Here is a 23445-nt window from a genome sequence, read left to right as displayed (position 1 = left end):
GGCCGCCCCCCCCCCCCCCTTCCACCCAACATGCTTTTGTATTCTGAAGCTTCTATATTTAATTTGTATTGTTAAACATTAATAACATTCAAATACATTTAAGAGACATGATTCCCTGCACTTAAAATATCCTCCATTTCAGGAAAATAAATAATATAATTAAAATTAATAGTGTATCTTTATTCTTGGAAGTGTAAGTGAAATTGTTAAAGAAATTTTAGAAACTTTGTACACTTATCATCCAAAGACAATGATGATATAACATTGTTTTGTAAGATCTCTGGTTTACTTTGATCTTTGTAAGCAAGGAGAAAAAAGGTGGTGACAGTGTTGGTCATCCACATCATTCACAGAATTTCAATATGTATTTTCTAGACTTAAGTTATTTGGAAGTAATGCATGAAATACTAATTTTTGAAAAGTCATTGACAAGAATGTATATGCATCTGCAGGAAAGTGGCTTTATTTGATATGTGGCAAAAGGTGGCTAAGTCTAGAACTTATTCATAGTTGTTAGGGTTAGGAGGGACTTCAATAGATCATAGAGTCCGACCCCCTGCCCTGGGCAGGAAAGCCCCCTACCTTGGGCAGGAGAGAGTGCTGGGGTCATATGACCCTAGCCAGGTGCTTGTCCAGTCTCCTCTTAAAGACCCCCAAGGTAGAGGAGAGCACCACCTCCCTTGGAAGCCCATTCCAGATTCTGGCAACCCTTACTGTGAAGAAATTCTTCCTAATGTCCAACCTAATTCTGCTTTCTGTCAGTTTGTGGCCGTTGTTCTGGGTTATTCCAGGGGGTGGGTGCCCTGGTAAACAGAGCATCGCCTGTTTCTTGCTGCCCCCCGCCCAGCTGGTGAATTTGTAAACGGCCACATGATCACCTCTCAGCCTTCTCTTGCAGCGGCTGAAGAGATTCAGGTCCCTCAGTCTCCTCATCGGGCCTTACCTACAGGCCCCTAACCATAAGAGTGGCCCTCCTCTGGACCCTCTCAGGGTTATCCACATCCCTCTTGAAGTGCGGTGCCCAGAACTGGACACAGTACTCCAGCTGTGGTCTGACCAGTGCCGCGTAGAGGGGAAATATCACCTCCCTGGACGTGTTCATGATGCACCTGCTAATGCATGATAAGAGCGTGGTTAGCTTTACTGTTTACTTCGTCACACCGACGGCTCATGTTCATCTTGGAGTCAACAATGACTCCGAGATCCCTTTCTGCTGCTGTGCTGCTGAGAATGTCCTCCCCTACCCTATAGGTGTGTTGATGATTCCTTCTCCCTAGATACAGCACTTTGCACTTGTCTTTGTTGAACTGCATCCTATTCTTCTCTGCCCAATTTTCCAACTTGTTCAGGTCCGCCTGGATTTGATCCCTTCCCACCAGTGTGTTTACCGTAGCCCATAATTGTGTCATTCCTTGCAGTTGTTTTCTTTTTTTTCTATTTTTTTTACTTTTACCTGTCTTGTTTAGGTACAAGAGGCCATTGATACCAGAGATGGACTTTTTTGTGCAGAACTAGTATCATTTAAGCATCCTCATGTTGCAAACCCTAGACTTCAGGTAAGGAAATTCGTTACCTTGCCAAATCGCAGCCCCAAATCCTGCAATATTCTTTGTGTGGGGGAGTACATTTTCATCGACTTTGGAGAGGCTCGTAATGGATATGAGATTTTTCTCATTTGGATATGATTTCTTGATGCAAATAGGAAATCCATGTTAGATGAAGTAATGTCCACAGAGAGGAATGGCAAGGATAATAAATAAGCACAAAAAATTAAAAAGGCACAAACCTACAAAAAAACCTCTCGTACCTGAGAAAGGAGAATGTACCTAGGATGTGATCTGGGGGGAAAAAGTTGTCTACTGTTATGTAAAGCCCTACAGAATTTAAAAGTGAGAAACCAAGACTGTTCAGAAGAAAATTACAACAATTTCATTTATAAAACATTTAACTAACAGATAGACTTCCTTAGTGTGAGCTCCTCACTACAGTTCCTTAGGAATATTTAAAGTATCTTTATTAATAGTCTGTAAAACCTTTCCTTTTGTGGGTCACTGTGTAAATTTTAAAACTGCAGTTAGTCAGATATGTGGCCAGAAGAACATTGCCCTGTATCCCATTAGCAATAAGATGCATTCATCATTCTTTTCCTCACTACATAATAACCTAAAAAATATACAATGGTTTCTAGAAGAATACAGTGAAATGTAGATTGTAAGATCTATACATGTCCCCAGCCTACATTTTTTCTCTCTTCCTTTTTTTCCCACCAGCCTTGTCTCATTTTACCTTGCCTTCTTCCCTGAAAAATATCTTTTTAATGATCCAAAGCAGTGGCTCTTTCTGGTTTTGTGTTTTTCTGTCCCTTCTCACATTTTCAACTCTTCAGCTTTCTCTGTGACATGCTTCTTCCCCAATACTTTACCATAGGCGTGGGTAGTTATTTGGGCCAGAGCCACTGAGAGAGTATTGGTGATCTGTTGAGGACTGGTTTAACGTCCCCTCATACCCCAGCACCCCTGCAGCAGCTCACCAGAACTCCCTCAGTGGCTCTGCCCTGGAGCTGGCCCCACACAGTTGCTGCCCAGTGAGAGTAGTCTGGGACCCATGGGTGCAGGGCAGGGTGTGCTTGACCAGGCAGGTGGGATGGTGCCATGGGTGGGTGGGGGGCAGGATCCGGGAGTGGGATGGGCAGCTGGAGCTGGGATTGGAAGGTGGTAACACTGCAGGGCTGGAGCTGTGCTCCACTCCCTACATGCCTCTGCCTGTTGTGAGGATGGACCATGACTCTGCCCCAAGCTCTGGCCCCATACTACCACTGCGCTGTGATCCTAATCCAAGCCCTGGCCTTGGCATCAGCTGCACGTTCTGCTCCTGGATGCCACTCCCCACCTGCCCGTGGCCCCATCCCATCCACCTGCCAAGCATGCCCTGCCTGCATGGGCCTGAGCTGGTCTACATGAGACCCCACCTTGCTGCTCCATCTGGTACCTCCAGTGGTGGGTGCGGGGCGGATGGGCCATGGTGCCTAGGTGCGGCAGTAGAGACTGACCCACCACCAGCTGGAAGGTGGGCCAGTGGCAGCTGGAAGGAGTTGTGGAGGCTGCTGGGAAGGGAGTCCAGCCACCGTGCCCCACTCCAGCCCTGCTGTGCACTCTGGGGACAGTGAGACTGGCCACGCCATGGCCTGGAATGCACCCTGCGCCTGGGCTGGGCAGGGGACACACACTGCAGGTCAGATCCAGCTCACGGGCCATAATTTGCTCACCCCTGCTTTACCATCTATTCTTCCTGAGTTTTTACTTCTCCTTTCTAAGGATCTTCTGAGGTTCTGATGCCAAATGAAAGTTTGTATGTAGAAAAATACCATTATGTAAAATAATTCTTGATAAAATATGCCTATGGCTTTCTATTTTTGGTTTACCTTACCTTACACTTTAATGCTTTGTTGATTTATTTATTCTATATCTAGCTTCCATCTCCAGAGGAGAAATGTCAACAAGTTCTGGAACCACCCTATGATGAAATGTTTGCTGCTCACTTAAGGTAAAGGTGAATTGAGAATGAGAAAGTTTGAATTTGGATGCATTTAAAGGAAGGCATTGAATTTTTCTCTGAATTGATCAGAGTTATTTGAAGTGGCACTGTCAGCCTCTTTGGTCTGAAAATGTTTTTCATACTCTTGTTACAGTAACCCCTGAAATTGCAACAGATAAAATATCCCAGACAGTATTTACTGATTTTCTGTTTTTAATTGCATTTTCTAGTCTTAACAGCATATGTATATAGTCACTTTCATATCCTTTTATTTATACTGATCGTCGCTCTCCTTTTCCAGGCCCCAGAAGAGGGTACTTGCTTGTAATAGTAACAGCAGTGATGAAAGTGGACAGGCAGTAAACAGCAGGGAAAAGAAATATTTCATAGAAATAGGAAGAGGTAGTTATAAAACTATAAAAATTAGTCAGGCCACTCTCTTGGACCCAAAATAATTTTGCTGAGTGTTTTGTTTATATTTTGGGGTTTTTTGCATTTACTAGAAGTCCAGTTGACTGTATCATTTTACTTTTCGATGTCATTCATTTCAGTAACTTGGTAAATTTTCCTTTTTAGGTTGTTTTGAATGGCAATTGTAGAAAATTTAATTTAAAACTGGGGTGGGAGGTTAGTGGCATTTAAAGCCCAGGGGCCAGGAATGGCGGCAGGGATAACTTCTCCAACCCCAATTCCCAGCCCCCTTGGGCTTTGCCACTGTTCAATTGGGAGCTGAGGGTGGAGACTGCAAAGGGAAGCTAGCAGGGGCTGGGAATGGGTCTTGAGGACAGCCTCCCTGCTCTGTTCCCACACTGTTCACCTGGGTGGCCAGGGCAGCATTTAAAACCCAGCAGCTGGGAGCTAAGGTGGGGACTTGGGGGGGTCCAGTTCCAGGCACACCTGCCCCCCCTTGTTTCACTTGTCCTGGTGAACCAGAAGAATGGCCTCCAATCCTGTCCTGCCAATCAGCTTGTGGGACAGGGGAAAGGGTCCCCACACGGCTGGCTGTCAAGGAGTCAATGTTCTCCTTCCCTCCCTCTTCCTTGGATGGAGGGAGTGAGGGAAAGCAGAGAACTGTGGGATACTGGGTGTCCTCAACACCTGATAGACGTGCACAGCCATTCCACTGTGTGTGAAAGGGGAGAGTTCTCACTGGTTGCAAGAGGTAAACTTTCCTGCAGAAGAGACATTTCCTTCTGCAAGAAAGCCCTTGAATGGCTGTATGGTGCTTTTGTGCCTGGAGAAAGGCTTTTCTCCTGACACAAATGTCATGGCTGTACTGCAGCCTATATTATTGGTTTCACCAAGAAGCAAAAGGAACAATCTTTAAAATGTCTTTCCTGATGCTTTTCTTTTTTCCTTTTGACAGATGTACTTATGCAGTGGGAAACCATGACTTCATTGAAGCATACAAGTGCCAAACCGTTATTGTCCAATATCCTTTTCTATCAGTCCTCTGTTTTGTATCTAGGATAATTCCATATTTATTTGAGAAATGGAAAATCATTCTGATAATTTAGAAGATGCAAATACAGTTTTATTTCAGAATATTTCAATTATATAAACTTAAACAGTGAAACATAAATAAGTATTTTCCCTTCTCTGTACATCATGCTTTCCAAGCCAGAAGATTACTAAAATATACAGGGGCCTCCTAAAAGCATTTATACAGACCCTAAATCCCCACTGTATCAAGGTGATGATGTTACTGCAGAGAACTGCTATCTCGAGCCTCCCCAGCTTCATACCTGTGCTTCTGTAGAGTCAGGAAGGAGGGAACAAGCAGCAGAGCTGCCCCTCCTTCCTCTCTCTTATGTCCCTGAATCCTGATCCCACACCTACTCTGTTTTTAACTGATGTCCATTTCCCAAAACTAGAGCATAGAATATGGTGTCTTTATTTGTGCTGTTTAACTTTGCAAACTGTACTGTGTTAAGTTCTCCTAAATACAACACATCATTCCTGCGAGCATTTCAGGCACATAAAGAAGAAAACTGGTAAGTATTTCACAACGAGCATTAGTGGCCAGACAGATTGTTATTAGCTCATCATAAAATTTTGCCATAATTCAATTAAGGTATTGCTATAAAAAAACTTTAATTTATAATTATGCTTCATCTGCATTTTTATGCACAGCAGTTATTTGTATGTGGTATGTGACTCATGGGGCCCCTCTAGATGTTTACGTAAAGGCATTATAGGATCTGATGTATGATCCGCACTATCACACATCCTGCCATGCCACACGTGATAGTGGGATCCAGCATCAGATCCTATCATGCCTTATTGCTGGTGCGGGTAGAGTCTGGGATCACCATTGTGGGTTCCCCCTGCATGGGCAAGTAGCAAGCTTCTGCAGCTGTGAGTCCTGTAGCACCAAAATCTGAGCCATGGCAGCGCTGCACAGCAGCCAAGACGGAGAGTCTTGCAGCTGTGGACTCTCTGTCCCGACAGTGTCCCATAGCTGGGGAGGCCCTGCTATACTTACAAATTAGATATGGATAGAAACCAGCTATAAAGTTATTGACATTTTCCAGCTTTAACTTTATTGCTGTTTGGATTTTTTTTATGGCATGATAGTTACTTTGCACATGTAGCTGATCTAAATTAATTACACAGTTAACCAGTTAATTGTATAATACATATAATGTGTAAAGGGGGGGGCATAATATAAGCCAGAAATTATCTTTTTGTAAAAACCCAATATTCTAAATTAAATTATATGTAGTGCATTTATTTTGTTTTCCTTAAACAAGCTACTGAACGCAAAATGATATTCATTGGAGACTTAAATTGTGGAGCAGATTTTTTAAATGTATTTTTCATTCACTATAGAGATTTATGATATGTCGGCCTTCTAAAGAAACTTTCCTCTTTCTAGAGACTTCCATGGGGAAAGAAAAGTGAGATGTTTATGGAGATGTATAAACACCAGTTAGTTTAAAAAATATGCAGATGTTATGGTTTTGTTGCAAGAGAGGTTCAGTTAACTGCCTTTGTTTCTCTAGGGCTTTGCCCATTATGTATGCTGTAGCACTTGACCTTCGGATTTTTGCTAATAATGTAAGTAGATGTAAAACATACAGTTACCATTTCATGAACTTCATCCGTTCATAAGAAATTTAAGTGGCTTAAATATTTTAAACTTCATCATTCAGCCTAATTTTACTTAATTTTTTTGGAATTGTGTGTTAATAAAACGATGCGTGCTTATAATCTCACCCTCTATGAAATTCAGTAGATATTATTACAAATGTAGATTGCTCACTCTGTCCCCCTCCTATGGTTGGCCCTGAAGTAGAGGTGCCGAGAACTTGAAGGACATGGAAGTCAAGTCTGGATTTATGGTTCTAAAGACTTCTGTTTGGCTGATTTTTCAGCTTCACTAGTTATTCTATTCTTGGCCCCTTGATTAAGGTAGAATTTTCTTTTACATTAGTTGGAATTTCATAGGGACCCATGTCACAAACCCATCCTTGGGGTAACCCCAGAGCCCTGAGTTTCTCCCTGCTGTCCTGCTTTCTGTCCCAAAGAACAAACCAAGGTTTGTCTCTGGGTGTGGCACAACAGATTGAGGAGGGAACAGGCAACACAGTGATAGGTAGGGAAGGAAGCAGAAATCAGAGCAGCAGATCAGACAGGAAGCAGGAATCAGAGTGGCACTATAGGAGTGTGCAGGGTTGTTTGTGGCATGCCTGTCAAAAATGTTGGCCCCCACTGGACTTAGAAATGCTTTGAACCAAATAGTATTTTCTTGTACTTCTTATTGTGACCTCATTCACTTTGAGACTCTAAACTTGATATTCCAAGTTGTGTGCTTGTACCCAGAGATTACCTGTAGAAACCTGATTTGGGCTAACTTGGACAGGGAATTTTGATTTACTGTATTGACGTTTTTTCATTATGAGAGCCAAAGAGTACTGGAATGGTTGTAGCTTCAGTAACAAGGATATCCCTCCATCAGCACTGGGTTTACCTTTTGGGAGTCCCCAGACAAACGTTAATTTGTGGGCTTCTTTTTTTAATGTTATTAGACATCTTAAAAACTAAAATGGATGCATCACTGTAATGATTTTTCAACTGCCCTAACACAGCCCTAAATCTCCATTTTTTTTTAATGTATTCGTTGTTATGATAGTCACAAAGCACATAGATCAGGGGATCAAACTCCTTCCTCCTAGCCAATCTAGTCCAGACCGTGGGGCTCCTTGCAGGTCAGGTTTGGATCTGGCAGTGGTAGTGTGAAGGTTAACAGGAGTTGTTGCTTACTCTCTGCTGTTGTCATGCATCACCAGTGGGGCTCCAGACCCCAAACTTAGTGGTAGGCTCTGCCCCCAAATTTCCATTCTGTTTGGGAGTCCTGTGGGCCAGATGACACAGCTCTCAACCATGTTTTACACCCTTAATAGAGGCAAATCCCAGTCCATATTGGGACCAGTTGTTTCCTTTCATTTTATCCTTGTTCCTAGGTAGAGGCCTACATTAATCAATATACAACTTTTAGACCTCTTCAGTCTCAGTATTGCCAGCTTTCGTGATTTTTATTTTCAGCATTGGCATATAAGTGATGTTTCTTAAAGCTTCAGCTTCTAGAACCATATGATTGCCTGAAGGATCACAGTAGTGCTATAAAGGTTTCTTAATCTCAAAAAAAGTATCATATTAAAATGTCACAGTTTTAAGCTTAGCTAATTAAAGCATAACCTGTCAGTTAAAGCTGTTAAAGCCATCCTTTTTTTTTTTTTTTCCGAAGTAAGATATTCAGAATTTTAAGGAGATACTTTAATTCTGTGTTACAAAAGTTATGTCCAGGGATGCTGGTTTTTGCTGATTAAAAAAAAAATATCTATCTATCTACCTATCTATTTACAGTAGAGGTGTTTCATTTTATTCATGGAAAAATGTGGATTTTGGGATACTTTTTTAACCTGAAAATTGGGGATATTTTTTAACAGAGAAAACCAGGATCCCTGGTTATGTGACTTGCAGGATTTTGGGGTGGCAGAAGTGACAAATTTACCACTTATTTTACTTACCAAGATAAGTGTTTAAAACACTAACCTTTTGTTTTGAACACAATGAACCTGGAAGTAGGAATACACTGTATGTTTCTCATCTCGTCATGCTAGGCAGATCAACAGTTGGTGAAGAAAGGAAAAAGCAAAGTTGGCGACATGCTGGAAAAAGCAGCAGAATTGCTGATGAGCTGTTTTCGAGTCTGTGCTAGTGACACGTGAGTGAAAGATCCTTCCTAGATTGCACACTGAATCATTTAAAAAGTAAATACATTTCCAATTTGCAAAGCATAAATATTAATTTATTTCCGTTAAGTCAATATCTGAGTCAGCACAGTCACCCCTGTGGCTTGGGTTTTTTTCTTTTGTTCAGTTCCCTTGTGATTTACTATAGGGGTGGCTTCTCTCTTTCTGGCATTTTTAGCATGTGTTGGGGAGAGAGCTTGATTTTTTTTCCTTGGCTCCTAAAGCAGACCACTAATTCTTTCCTGCCCTGTTCTGTTCTAGAGTTTGTGTACCCTATTACTTAGGGATGTGAAAGAAGTAGTCTTGCCTCAGTCTTCAGTTTTCCACTCTTACAATTTTAACACTTTTAACCTGGGGAAAAGATTTCTTTGCTGTTTTTTCCTTGCTTCTCATATTTCAGGCAACTAGAATTCTCAGGTACATGCTGCCTATAGGTGTGCAGAATACTCTTTGCAGGGGGTCACCATATTGTCATCAACTTAGACAATATTACCATCCACAGGCACTTAAAATTGCTGCCCCCTCTCTCTTATCAGTCTTAAAACCAATGCATCCTCTTAAATATATCTCTTTACTTGCCCACTTCCAGCAAATACCCATAGTCAGTTCTTCAAAAACGTGGTCAAAGGCATGACCCTAATTCCAATTTGTGTATATTTTAAGTACAAATAAATAATCTAACAAAGAAGCTGTGAACGGACTTAAGGTTGTTCACTGAAATGAGTTTGAGTGTCTGGTTGTGTAGATTGTTGGTGTTTGTATGTTGGATGTGATGGAGCCTTAAGGTACAGTTTTTGCACTTGGTAAAGATACTATTGCTGTCTTCCTTGACAATATCCTTGTAATGGTGTTGATAGAGAATACAGTTGAGCAAAACTTAAAGATGGCAAAGATCCTAAGTTTGAAAGGGCACCCTGTTTTGATGGTGTTGTATGGTTTAATGTATGAGACTTTCATTTTGACTGTGTTACTGGTTTAAGAACACTTGCTCACAAATATACACAAAAGTTCCCCTGAAGCAAAATCATATCTTCACGAAATGTTCCTTTGTATTGCTTTTTATCTCTTGTAACAGCCGAGCTGGCATTGAAGACTCCAAAAAGTGGGGCATGTTGTTCCTGGTGAATCAGCTGTTTAAAATTTATTTTAAGGTATGAACCAAATCTAATTACCTGGTTTTCTTTACATTTCATATTCTAAATCAAGTCCACATTTATCCATTGGTGCCACATTAGTATGTCTTTCAAACATGTAACTCTCTTCACAGATCAACAAACTTCATCTATGTAAACCATTAATTAGAGCAATCGACAGCTCAAATCTGAAAGATGAATATACAATGGCACAGAGAGTTACATACAGATATTACGTTGGACGCAAGGCCATGTTTGACAGTGATTTTAAGCAAGGTACTGTATGTCAGCAGGGCAGATTTATACTCTGACTGCTGGGACTGAAATCCAGCTGACATGTTTTGTGCGCGAGTCAAAACCTGTTGTGGAAGGAACAGTTGTTCCATTAGCATAACTTACATTTGGTGAGTACAAAAAACATCCAAAAGGATTTACTGCAGGCTGAGCCTGATTTGGGTAGGGATTGCATTACACTTCTAACTGCAATGTCTACTCAGTTCTAAAATATCTGTCTCTGTGGTGTCTTTTTTTAGTTATCTTGGTATATTTTATACACATATGTGCTACAATAAGTATTTTTCAGTACGAGTATTCAGCAAGATAAGGACATGGTCCTCAGTTCCTGCACAGAACTGATCAACTGAAAAAAAAAGAATCTCTGAAATGTTAGAAGTGTAAACTTCTTTTAAAAACAAGTTAAGTTTAATCATTTTATGAAGCTTTTTAATTTCAGGGAAAAATATACTTATTCATGGATATAAAACTTCAGTGGTGGCAGTGCAGACATTAGAAACAGTCCCAGTGTCAGCACTGTAGTCCCCTGAGAACTAGAAAAGAAATCTAATTTTATCTAGAGAAATACAGGAAGCAACAAGTAGCAAAAACTATGGTGACAAAAGTAGGTTTTAGCCTCCTAACTCGTAACTTTGGATTTTCTGCGTGTATGAGTGGTCACAGTGACTCCATATTTTTGCTGAACTGGGACTAATTTGTTAACTACTTTTTCAGTTTTAATGGTTATATGTAAGGCAGTTTTTATTTTAAAAGTGACTTTAACATAAGTGTCTTAGAAACTGGGCATATCATAATGTTACTATTTTTAAGTCTTAGGTTACTGTAACTTACATAGTACTTAATACTAGTTTTCTTCAAGTAGAATAATATTTCTCATATTCCTAGTCACCACATTATGAGCTGTAGATGAATCCTTATAATCCTTCTTGTGTGATATTTATATAAAAATGCTTCTATACTTCATTGATACCCCTCCTTTACCCCTCTGCTCACATAGCATAGTACAAGAAGCCAAAAAGAAAGCTTGAACATAGATATTTCTGTTTCTGGTCTTAGAGCAGACAAACTGTGTTTTTTGTCCTCCCTAGCAGCAAAAAACCATTAAAGCATTTATTTTGCAGTGTCACTCTTACCACTCGAACACTTCTGCAGATATTTACAGGCACACATTGTATGTTATATGACTCCTTTTGGTTTGAAAAACCCTAACATTTATTTTGGAAAAAGTTTATGGCATGTAAAAAATATATTATCTTGAAGTTCTCCTCTTCTGTAGCACAGTAATTCTACTGAATTGACATGGAAATCTCTTTTATAATGTGGTTTGATTGTCCAGCTACCCCATCCAAAATATACCAATACAGCCTTAGTGACCTTTTAAATAGAGATCTTGTTTTTATTGTAATTTCCTGTCTAATGAATGAATTGATCCTTATTGCATTTATGTGTTTGTTACTGTGCAATTTTGCCTGACAGTTCCTGTGTGAATGCTTTTAAGTTATTAAAATATGAGAGAAATCTTTTGACAGGCTCAAATCACAGGCCGCGTCCACACAAGCAGGGGTGTGCATTTGCAGCAGCACTTTGGGTTACCATATGTCTGGGTTTTCCCGGACATGTCTTCTTTTTTGGCCCCCTGTCCTCATGTCTGGGTGAATTCTTAAAATGCAAGCAAATGTCCAGGTCTTTACTTTGCCTCTGCTTTTCCCGGGCATGAGCAGCTTGGATGCTTGGGGCTGGGAGCAGCGGGCAAAGTGATCGGCTGTCAGGCATCATGGGCTGTGTGTGCGGGCCCCAGCAAGCTGGTCCCAAGGGGACGAAGGTGGCTGTGGGTGGACAGTGAAGGGTACCCACAGGTCTGGGGGTCAGTGGCTTAGGAGTGAGGGACAGAGGCAGGACACCTGCATATCACTGCCTCTCCCCCACAATCATATACCTCTTCTGCTCTCCTCCCAGCCCCTCCACTCCCACCCTGCTCCTCCCCCCTACATATGTCCTCTTTTTTGATCCTGGAAATACAGTAACCCTAGGCCGCCAGCATAAATAGCGGCACAGAATTGTGCCTCTACTTTGTGCTGCAGTGCATACCCCTGCCTGTGCGCTTTGCAGCAGGACACATTGTTCTGCTGCTCCATCTGCTGCAGGGCGGGGGCTGCCTGGGGCATAGGGCGCCTCAGTGTGGGGGCCACTGGTCTGCTTGCTCCCCCATCTCCACATACTGTCGGGTCCCTGCAGCGAGGTACCCTCAGTTGCTCCCTGGGTGACTTGAGCACAGTGTGGCTCCAGACTGGGCAGCAGGCAGCCCTGGGTTGGCTGCTCCCCCATCTCCACGTGCTTTAGTGTGGGGGCTTTGCTGCTCGGGGAATGGCTGGCTGTGGCCCTGGGCTGCCTGCTCCCGCCTCTCCACATTTGCCCTGATGCACGTTTGTCCAGGGTTGTTTTTTTTTGATACTGGGAAGTCCCAGTAGCAAATTTTTGTCCTGGCACTGCAAATTAGCAGCACCGGACATGGTTTAATGTGCAACGCATGTGGTTTGTTGTACTGCAAAAGCAGTTTGTGGTGCCACAAACTGTATGTGCCTGCATGTCTGGATCCAGCAATAGGGTCAGAATGAACCTAGTATTAAAGTCCCGGTTTAACCAGTTTTTGTCATTGGTCCTTGTTACCAGAAGCTTTGCTGATCTTCTTTCTCTGTTTGCAGCTGAGGAATATCTGTCGTTTGCCTTTGAGCACTGTCACCGCTCAAGTCAGAAAAACAAAAGGATGATTTTGATTTACCTGCTGCCCGTAAAAATGCTGTTGGTGAGTGCCTTTTATTCTTGGCTTCCAAATAGTTTGCTGTGAGACAGAACATGGTGCACAGCATAGCATTGAGTGTCTTGCCTAGTTTGTATTGGAAGCTGTATGGGACCTTATTCAGGTGCAGGAGTTAGCTTGTGTAGGGTGTATTGCAGACCTGAGGCTTGGAAACATGGTCTGTCAGGCTCCTATATGACACTGCAGAATTAGCATTTAGGTGCAAAAAAGAGGGGGGTCATAAAATTTAAATTTTAAATTATCTTCTTAATAAAAAGCATATTTTTTCACACAACTTGTAGGGAGTAAATTATATTCCTAGCTCCACAGCAACAAAGATATCGGTATCAAAGTAACTGGTGGTCTTACAGTGTATTAAGAGCAGGGTAGGATTGTGAGGGGGGGGAAAATACCTCCCCAAAAGGGTACGGCACCACTGCTGTACCACACTGCAGTACCATACCATAGCAGTTCCCTCTGATACTACAGGGAGAGGAAATGCAGATCCTTCTCATTGTTAATTGTGCATTGCAAAGTGGGAATCACACTTGAGTCGGTCTGCAGCCTGAAAGGGGAGAATTCCTTCCTTTATGCTTCTCCCATATGTCAAACATACAACTACAAGAGATGGGTACTGGAGGAGTTGTCAGGCAAAGCACCTCAGTCCTGGTTTCTCAATGTGTACTAACCTGTAGGCTCTCTTGAGCAGTCATAACATAAAATATGAGATCATGTGGAATGGGAACTGGGATGGAGATGCAAAACCCCTCATGGCCTTTAGTAGAAATCCACTATTCTTTTGTAACCATGTATTTTAGTCTTGAGTTGCTGTCTTTGCTAATCTAAAGGAACTTTGGTCTATGGGAAACCCTGAAGAAGACTGACAACTGTCAAGGCATTGGCAAATTTGTTATAAGCTTCCAAACTTTAAAACATATTTAAAATATATTAAAATAGCATAAGTGACTTTTTGTTTCTACCTGGTTGTTGGTAAACATGAAACATAGAGCTCTTTTTCTCAGCCAATTATCTAACCAATAAAGGGGCTACCAGTGGCATACCATTGAGCACCCTGGTACCTAAATTTAAACTCTGACTGAGTTGATATGCAATATAATCTCTGTTGTGCAATCTTATATTTTTACTTATGTGACAGAGAGAAATTCCTTTTTGATATTGTATATGGTCCAAAATCTTCTGTGACCTAACACAATGAAAACATTCGTGTCAAATAAACATATTTTAAGAACAGAAATTAAAATTTCCCACTGTTAATTTTTAAGGAAAAAATACCTGTTATAGACACAGATTGCCCCTTAACTGTGCTGTGACACAGTTGGCATGATTTGTGGCATTCATCTTCTAACACAACATCTTGTTTGCAGACTGGTGGTGCAACTTAAGTATAGAATTTGTAACAGCTTAAGTCATATGAAAGGTGATCTAGGGCTGGGGTAGGTGACCCACAGCATGGATACCAGAGTGTGGCACGCGAAGGCATTTTGGTTGGTACGCATGCCTCCAGGTGGATGGAAGAGAATGGGCTGAGGCTATGTTGCCACAATAAGGATCCGGCCCCTTGCAGTTCCTCCACTGTCCACCCCTGGCATGCCAGCATCTTGAAGGAGTGGGAGCATGCCAGGGGTGGAGAGTAGGGAAACCTGTTAAGTTGAAGTTGCAGGTGTTTTTGATGCTCTGTTCAAAAACATTGCCAACCCGGTTTCTTGCATGTAATGGCATCTTATAACAGTTTATACAATTTAGAAACAAAGTTTTAAAAAAGTAGAGGTGTGTAACATGTTATCCTTGGAGATGCAGTGTAATGGGGCCTTAAAATAGCTCCATTTACTTCCTTTTGTTTTTTGGGGGCAAAGCAAATAAACATTTGTATTTCTTCTTTTTAACAATGTTTTTATGTATTATTAATTGGAAATATTTGACTTTATTCTGGATAAATTTAAGCTTTGTTTACCTTTCAGGGCCATATGCCAGCAATTCAGCTTTTGAAGAAATATGACCTAATGCAGTTTGCTGAAGTAACTAAGGCTGTGAGGTATGGCATCTTACTGAATTGTGTGTTTTGGCTTAAAAGAGTATCACATAAAATATATTTATTGTGTGGGAAAAAATGCAGATTGAGTTATAATGCTGAAGAAGCAAAATATCTGCCTTCTCATATTTTTATATTTCCATCCTTTTAGTGAAGGAAATCTTCTCTTACTGAATGATGCTCTGTCAAAACATGAGACATTCTTCATTCGCTGTGGTATCTTCCTTATCCTTGAGAAGCTGAAAATCATCACCTACAGGAATCTCTTTAAGAAAGTGTAAGCAAAGTAAAAATTGCATTTTTGCAAATGTTATTTTTATGTGGTTTCTCTAGAGAACTGGATTAAATGTCCTTATTTTTTTCTGGCTCCAGGCAAAGTAAGTTAGCATGGAAGGACTTTTTTGCCCAGAAGCCAGCAGATTTAGTTGATTTTTGCTCCTTCTCTTTGTATTTTTTCAGATATTTGCTTCTCAAGACTCATCAACTATCCCTAGATGCCTTTCTGGTTGCCCTGAAATACATGAAAGTGGAGGATGTTGATATTGATGAAGTGCAGTGTATTTTAGCCAATCTTATATTCATGGTATGTGTTCACCATTCATTGTTTGCCTTTGCAAACTGCAGTCAGTATAAATGACTATACAGATTAGGGAAATTTTATTAAAGGAGGCTAACACAATAGCATAATTTACTTTGAACATTTTTTTTTCTTGGGCCACCTGTGTCTTATTTGCATTTGTCTGTTATACTTACATCTTTGTATATTTTCACTATAACAAAGGTGCTTATGTTCTAATTCTTTCCCTGCATGGAAAACAGTTAAGATTGCAACTGAATTTCTATTATAAATCCAGTCTTGCCCTTTTCTCTAAAATCCACAAATTCATGACTATAAGTCCTGAAGTTCAATAGCCAAGCTCTATTCATATGTTAGGGAAAAGAATAAATGGGTACAAAGAGGCCATGAATAAAATTAAGTTGAAAATTTGGAAGAGATTCCTACTTACCAGAGGAGTGAAATTCTGGAAGAGTCTTCCAGTAAGTGCAATGTTTTAATGTGGAGTTCAGTAAGTGTATGACTGGAGTTACATAGTGTGCTGCCTGTGACATCAGGGGAGTAAACAGGTGCATAAACAGTCCCATTGAAATCAATGAGATGTTAAAAGTTAATGGCACTGCTCAAATGCTCACAATTAAATGCCGCAAGTTAGGTTTTGATCCAGTCAAATTCTAAGGCAGACACTGAATGTGAATGTGTCACCAGCTTCCAGTACTAACATTTTTTTCTTTTTCCCTCTGTCAGGGTCACATTAAAGGATATATTTCTCATCAGCATCAGAAGCTTGTGGTTAGTAAGCAGAACCCATTCCCCCCGCTTTCTACGGTGTGTTGAGTCACTTGCATCTTAGGTACAGGGATATTCATGGAAGACTCGCATTGTCCAGTAGAACTGTTTTTTCAAATTGCACAGTGTAAACTGTTAATCAACTGGTTATGTTCAGAACTAGAATACCGCAACTGTCGCATGGTTTCTTTGCCAGATTGACTGGGGTCTGCAAACTTGATAAAACCTGGGGAAAGCAATGCTCATGTTTTTAAAGTGTTAGAGTTTTTTTGGCCTCTTGGATAACTTGAAGCATCTTTTGCAGGAAAAGAAAACAAAGCATTCCTAATTCACTGCAAAAATATTAAGAAACACTTTACAAGAATTTTTGTAAAAACCAAACGTTTCTCAACTGTCACTTAGACTGATGCTATTGTAAGCTCCCGTAACTGTTTCCATGCCTATCTGTCACAACAAGTGTCTATCTTATGATGCTTTGTTAATCCATTCTTTGAGGAGGCAAACAAAGCTTTTTCACTTTTTTCAAGGCTTAATTCTCATTAAATTTAATTTTTTTGTTAATAATTTTGTTTTGAATACAACATGCTCTTTAAGTTGTCTCTGGAAATTAGAGATGATCCTGTTAAACACTGAACATCAGGAACTTCATTTTATCTCAGTGGGATTTAAAGAGAGCTGAGCAAATATGAGATGTTTGCCTCCTGCTGCTCAGAATTGAGCCTCTGGTAACTTCTTCAGTACTTGTTTGAGTTTTCTGCTCAAATAATGAATAAACATTTTGGTAATTCACTCACATTCCATTGTTGTTCATGCAGGTTATTTTTATAAAAATAATAAAACAAATGTGATATTTTTCTCTTTGAGATTTTATTCTTGTTTTTGAAAGGACTTTTAGAATATTGTCATAGGTTTCAATAAAATGACCATATTTACCCAAATCCAAGGTGACTTAAATTTAAAGATGATTCCCCCAATTATTTTTAGAATCTATGCATGGCAAGTTATACCTTTTGTTACATTTTCCATGTATAGAATCTAATTATTGGAGGGTTTTCTTAAATTTCTTTCCTTCCACAGCTGTGGCGGGGAAAGTAGCAGCAGAGAGGCAGGTAGCCTGACCCTTGTGCCTGCCCCCCCTGGTGCGAGTCCCCCCACACCACTTGTGCCTCCCTGCTGCCACTTAGCCTATGTAGCAGCTCTTGCTCTGGCCTGGGACATGGAACACAGTGGCTTTAGCCCCAGCTAGGCAGTGACAGCTGTGGGCCCAGGTCAGGGTCACAGCCACAGCAGCTCCCCTGCTGCACAATCTCTCCTGTGTTCTCTTCAGGCTGCACAGCCTGTTCCCTATACCATGCATTCCCTCGCACAAGCTATCTCAAGCTATCTTGGCCTACAGCCAAGCAGCAGCAGCAGTGACTGCCCCAGCCTTGGCCAGTGCCAGGCAGAGGCTATAGTCTGGGCCCAGTTTGGAGCTGGAGCTGGAGCAGCCACGTGGCCCAGGCTAGTACTCAAATTCAAGATGAGGCTTTCTCCAATGGGGAGGAAAGACAGACTAGGAAATATACTGAGTTTTGGTATTTATGGGTGAATATAGCTAAATATTTACAGGATAAATATGACATCTTCAGTATCTGGGTGCTGTCCTTGATGACACTGGTACAATTGTTGAATCCAAAGCATATATTTCAATCACAGGGATTTCATGCCATAGGGATTCTTTTTATACCATGATTTGTTTAAACCACATCATATATCTTGCAGTCTTGGTGAAAAGAAATATTTCTGGGTTAGTTGCTTCTGTTGGCCAAGTTCCCATAATGCCTGTCAGAAACCAAGTGCCTTTATAATCAGCGGCAACAAAATTTCCTCCAGCCAGCTGCTCGTCCATAGGTGCTTGGTGATGCCCACAAAATTCCCTGTTTGTAAGGCTTGTATTGAGTAGTTGTTCACATTCCTTTATAAGGAGGTGTGAAACGTGCAACTCTTTTAACACTCCAGTAAGTTCTGTTCCTTCAATTTTCCAGCCACTGACCATCCCAGCCAGCTCAGGAATCAAAACGTGTTCTGCAAAGTCTCTGTCAGGGGTGCATATAGGAAGCTGGTAGCTGTTACACTCGATGTGCTCTTGCAGTTGTATCAATGCAACATTATTTTCACCAGTATCTTTATCATATCGGATATGTATGTGTTTCTCATTCACATGCATTATCTGCCCAGCTCCAGTCATTCCATCTTTCCCTGTAAAGTAATGACATGTTCGCTGATATTAAAAATAGCCTTACTATGTGCTGCCAAAGCTGAACACAGATTACTGCCAACAATCACAAGAGCTATTCTGACAATGCATGAATTGTCAGTGCTGTGAAATGGGGGAGAGGTACACAAACTCATTGTGCTTGCCAGTTTTACAGCAGTTGGGTGTTTTTGGTTATGATTATTTAAGTTAAGCATTATACTTTCAAGGTGTTGTTCAACTCTTGGCAAACCTGTTTGTATGAATGAATATGAATTTCAGGTTGAGACAGTAAAATACACAACCAAAAATGGATGCCAGTTTCTCCCTGAAAACCAAAGGCTTTAAATCCAAGCAGTTTGCTTTCGAGGCTGGATGGAATGTTCCTAAATGGCAATGTTGGCATATCAGCTGTGTTGGTTTTTTTAAAGAGCTTTCAAACACAAGCATTTAGGCAGATATAAAGAGAAAACATGCTTAGTCACCTACCAGCCCCAACCTTGATCACAAAATGACTGTGCAGAAGGGCACATGCAGCTGTAGTCAACGCAAAGTTGCTGGCCAATAGCACACCTCCACAGAAACTCTTCCCTTCTGAATTTAGCAACAGGACCTTTAAAAGAAAACAAACAATAAGTAATGGTGTTGTCAAATAACTGTTTTTAATATGACAGGATAGGAATGAAATACTGAGTTGTTGCAAGCAGTAAGATTTGTGTGTTAATTATTTTTAAAATGAAAAAAGCCATACCTGTCTAATTCTACTATTCAAATCAAGGAGTCTCCCACTGACCGCTGCATTTCTAAAGAAAGGAATAGGTGTGCACTGAGAAGGGAAGAATTTGGTTCTAAATATTTAGAACCAAACCCTGCTTCACCTGTAAGGTACCCTACTTTGGTGTCAAAGGGCAATTTTATTCTGAATCCTTGACAAAATAATGGAAAGGCAGGTAGTCCCCTCCTCACTGCTTTTTGTGGCTTAGTTTAAATTGATTAAGCTATGTTACAAAGGTTGATTTGTTCATTTTTTTTTCTGGGCTTATAGCAATGTATGCTATTGGAGCTGGAATTACCACAGCTGCTGACACCAGACTTAGTCTCTAAAGATCCTTGATAAAGGGTTAAAAAGTACTTGTTTCAGTTATAGGGCCTAAAAAGAGCTCTGTGTTATCTTTTGTTGCAACATTCCTAGGTCAGGCATGGGTAATTTGTGTGCCAATTGCTTGCCTTGGATGGGGGACCTGTCTCAAGCTCCTTCTCTGGAGTCAATCTCTTGATTCCCTGTCACCTGTGGTCACCATGTACGTACATAAAGCACCACTGAACTTTGATAGTGCAAACATTTAAATAAGTTGTTGCTGCCAAGGGGGGTGTGCAATGGGTCCAGAGATTGCTAGAGTCACCAAAGCAGCCGCTTCCTACTTTCTTGATTAAAGGAAACTCAGTAAATATTTTAACTTTGGGGGAAGGGGGAAGTGAGTGAGTTTTAGGGACAGCTAGGGCCCCCAAATGCTTGAATGTTGCAGCAGGAGAGGAATAGGATGTGGAAAATTCTGGATGTGCCCTTCAGGATCCATTCTCAGCTCTGAAAGAGATGGGACACTGGACATGATGGACTGACGGTAGTTCTTATGTGGAACAGAGTAAAATAGGATTGTCCTTGGGCACCTTAGAGGGAAAATAGGATGTAGACCTTAAAATACCATATATCATAACATTGACAGGTCAAAAGGGAATACCCTTACATGAACATTGAGTTACAAAGCTTTGAATATATTGAAAAAAATGGAATCTTTTCTTATACTGACATGTAAGACACTAATGAGCATTCTGTAATAAGAACAACTTGAAAATGTGCGCATATTAAGAGTGGAGCTATTGAAAGTCAGAAAAGGCAAGAAATAAGATACTGACATGGATAACTTTGACAAACTAAACTGCTGTCTTCTGTTTTTATTTACTCATTGAAGAGCTTGCATGGTTGAACCATCCAAAAACAGCACATTTTAATTATAACAGATTTTTTTAAAGTAAAACTATTTCTATAAATACCTGCCAAGGGAATTCTCTGGCAAGACTGTTTTCCATTTCAGCCATCTTTGTTGTTTTTACAGTGTCTTTAAATCTGCCACATGCACATTTATCTGGCCGTGGTTAAAAAGAAAAAAAAATACATTTATGTCATGCAATATTTTGCACTCGGCAAATCGTGATCCCAGCTCTACTCCAAAAACCTCAAGGACCAAGGACACTCAAATCTTTTTCTTAAAAAAGATGCTCCCACTCCTCTTGCACATACGGGAGCCAAAATGAAACCTTCTGCAGGAATAATAAGGTATGCTTGCCTGAGAGGACTCCAGCCTTCTCAACTCGTAGGTAAATTATCCACATTTTCCTGAAAGCAAGCAAATTTTATGCAGGTCCCATCCCCGCTTCTACATTTAGAAGTACTGCTGCCAGCACACCCCAAAATTGCCTTCACTTTTCATTTTTCCAGCTCATGACTGCTCAGAATATAACCTGATGATGGTGCAAATTCCTATTGTATCTTTGTTATGTCTGATAATATCAGTTCTGGGATACTTTGTGGGCAACATCACATTTATAAATGATAAAATAAGAGATATCACTGCAGCTGGGCATCAGCAGATCTAGGATTCTGAGAAGGGCAGGGTGTAGATGGTGTGGTGCATGATCATGTATAATACACATATTTGTCTCCTACCTGTTGTTCTGGACTGCCCCATGCCAAGCCTGACTGGGACATTGTGCATCTTCAGTGTCAAGATGGTTGACACCGACACCAGTACAGCAATGCATGCAATGTATATTTGAAACATTGAATGATTAGAGGAATCAAAGGGGATACAAGGGGATTCCTCCCCCACCCCCAAATGTACCTCCCCTGAATTCAGCCCTGCAGCTGGGTTGTCACCAACATGACAGGACAGTGTGGACCCACAGAAGTCCGTTTGTGCATAGTGTGGGATCTCTGCTGTGATTGAGCAGAGCCTTGACAAGCTGAAGGGAAAGTCTGTGGGTGAGTGAAATGCACATGGTCTTTCCTGCAGCTATTCCAATCTTGTGGACTCTATTCGTTCCAAATCCAGCTGTTGCTGATGGGGAGTGGGTGAGACTGGCTGTAATTCACACTTGGCTTGAAAGACTTCTGTCTTTTAAATTTAAAAAAATGAATTCTTTTCAGGCAAAGTCATTCTGTTGGGAGGAGCATCTTCCCTACTCAGGAGGGAGTGGGGGGGTCTCTCAGCCTGTCATGTTTGGGGGAAGGTGGGTGATTCTTCTCATGGCACTTGGGTGTAGAGGGGTGGATAGTTACAGGCCATGAAGCTCATGGGGTTAGAGGAGCACAAGTCCCCCACTGAGGAACAACAATGATGCTCTCCCAGCTCCTCAGTGCATATGTATGTGTTACCTTGGCAGTGAGATCAGCTACCAGCTACTAATCTTGATAGTAAAAAATGTGCTTGTGGTTGAGTCTTCTACTCAATTCTTGCTTTTCAGATGTAACTTGACTGACTTCAGTGGTGGTCTTCTGAAGCAAGGGTGTCAAACATATGCCCCCTAGGCCAAATCCAGCCTGTGGAGCTGCTCCATCCAGCCTGCTAAACCTACTGGTGGGACAGGGAATTTGGGGACATAGCTAGGAAGGGGTTGGACCCACTATGGAATGTGGGCCCTGTTGGACATGGCTCTTGGCAGCAGGCCAGCATGCAAGGGCTGTGTCTGTTTGCCCTATGGTTGCTTGTCCTGCAGCTATCACCACCACTGCTGCTTGTGCTTCCTCTGCTGCAACATGCAGCTGCTTGGCCCACAACTGCCTGCCCCACTGCTTGCATTTATACTGTTGGCCCTGCTGCTTGTCCACTGATCCCACTGCACCTGCTGCTTGTCCTGCAGAGCTAAGCTGTGAAGAGCTGCACAATCTGTATCCAGCCTGGGGAATAGGGTGAATTTGCCACCCCTGCTCTAAATGTATAATGAGAGCAAGTGGAGACTGTGATCCAGCAAATCCATTTTAGAATGACATGAGTGCTTTGTTTTGTGGCTCTGCCTAAAACTTTCCAATTAACTTTCTTTTTCCATTTTGGCTGCTGGAGAATTGTTCTTTGCAGCGGCCATCTGAATGCCTCCTTTTCTGCCCATCCTCAAGGTCTCTCAGTGCAATTGTAAATTCAGCCTCAGAGTCTGCTGTCTTCTACTGATGCCACTATCCCTGTTTGCCTACCCTGCAACAGGTCTGCCTGCACTCTAGTTTTCATACTTGCCTTTTGGGATACATGATTTTTTATCTTTTCCTAGTTCGTAGCCATTTGCACATGAACAGCGGTAAGAGAGCGAGCCTGGATAGCAGAAATGTTGACATCCATAACTTGTCTTGTGGTGGCACTCATTTTCAGCTAAACACAATGAAAAAGGTAAATAATACATTTAGCTGTCAACTCCGGGAGCTTTCCTTGTGTATCATGAGCTCTGTTTCACTACACCACAACACTGGCTCACCACTCATCATCTTTTGGACTCACCACTTTAGTTTTTACTCCCTCTCCCTCTTTTCCATTTGTAGGTATGGAATTGAGAGGTGCAGAGCATATGCATGACCCAGGAAGTGACTGCCAGTTGGACATGCACAGGAGCACAGCCCAAGGGAATGCAGTGGCTGGATTGGGCTGTAACAGGAGCTTCTGCAGACTTTTTAAAAGTCCCCAAAGCAGGTGACCATCCCCCCCTGCTCAGAGGCATGTTCCTTCCCCTCTGTTTCCTCCTCCTCCTCATGCTGCAG

General features: G+C 41.5%; 2 protein-coding genes across 3 annotated transcripts in view; one reads left to right on the top strand and one right to left on the bottom strand.

Moving 5' to 3' along the window:
- The window catches only part of PCID2 (PCI domain containing 2), an 18247-nt gene extending 982 nt beyond the window's left edge, over nt 1–17265 (top strand). The window contains exons 2-14 of one of the 2 annotated variants that reach the window (XM_006017246.3): nt 1467–1556; nt 3470–3543; nt 4901–4966; nt 5487–5528; nt 6540–6594; nt 8661–8764; nt 9868–9943; nt 10060–10201; nt 12922–13022; nt 14996–15069; nt 15218–15343; nt 15526–15649; nt 16370–17265. In XM_006017246.3, coding sequence (XP_006017308.1) covers nt 1467–1556; nt 3470–3543; nt 4901–4966; nt 5487–5528; nt 6540–6594; nt 8661–8764; nt 9868–9943; nt 10060–10201; nt 12922–13022; nt 14996–15069; nt 15218–15343; nt 15526–15649; nt 16370–16459 — 1164 coding nt within the window. In that variant the 3' untranslated portion in view covers nt 16460–17265. Of the gene's footprint in view, nt 1–1466; nt 1557–3469; nt 3544–4900; nt 4967–5486; nt 5529–6366; nt 6435–6539; nt 6595–8660; nt 8765–9867; nt 9944–10059; nt 10202–12921; nt 13023–14995; nt 15070–15217; nt 15344–15525; nt 15650–16369 lie in introns of those variants that run through there. The other variant, XM_025196108.1, reaches the window with a different exon arrangement.
- A 588-nt stretch (nt 17266–17853) lies between these two features.
- Nucleotides 17854–23445, bottom strand: part of PROZ (protein Z, vitamin K dependent plasma glycoprotein) — a 16647-nt gene continuing 11055 nt past the window's right edge. The window contains exons 5-8 of the mRNA XM_025196077.1: nt 22931–23062; nt 20697–20788; nt 19134–19257; nt 17854–18649 (exon numbers count right to left, since the gene is read on the bottom strand). Coding sequence (XP_025051862.1) covers nt 18132–18649; nt 19134–19257; nt 20697–20788; nt 22931–23062 — 866 coding nt within the window. The 3' untranslated portion in view covers nt 17854–18131. The remainder of the gene's footprint in view (nt 18650–19133; nt 19258–20696; nt 20789–22930; nt 23063–23445) is intronic.

Source organism: Alligator sinensis, unplaced genomic scaffold (assembly GCF_000455745.1).
Source record: "Alligator sinensis unplaced genomic scaffold, ASM45574v1 scaffold288_1, whole genome shotgun sequence".
NCBI classification, from domain to species: Eukaryota; Metazoa; Chordata; order Crocodylia; family Alligatoridae; genus Alligator; species Alligator sinensis.
This window is presented reverse-complemented; position numbering and strand designations above follow the sequence as displayed.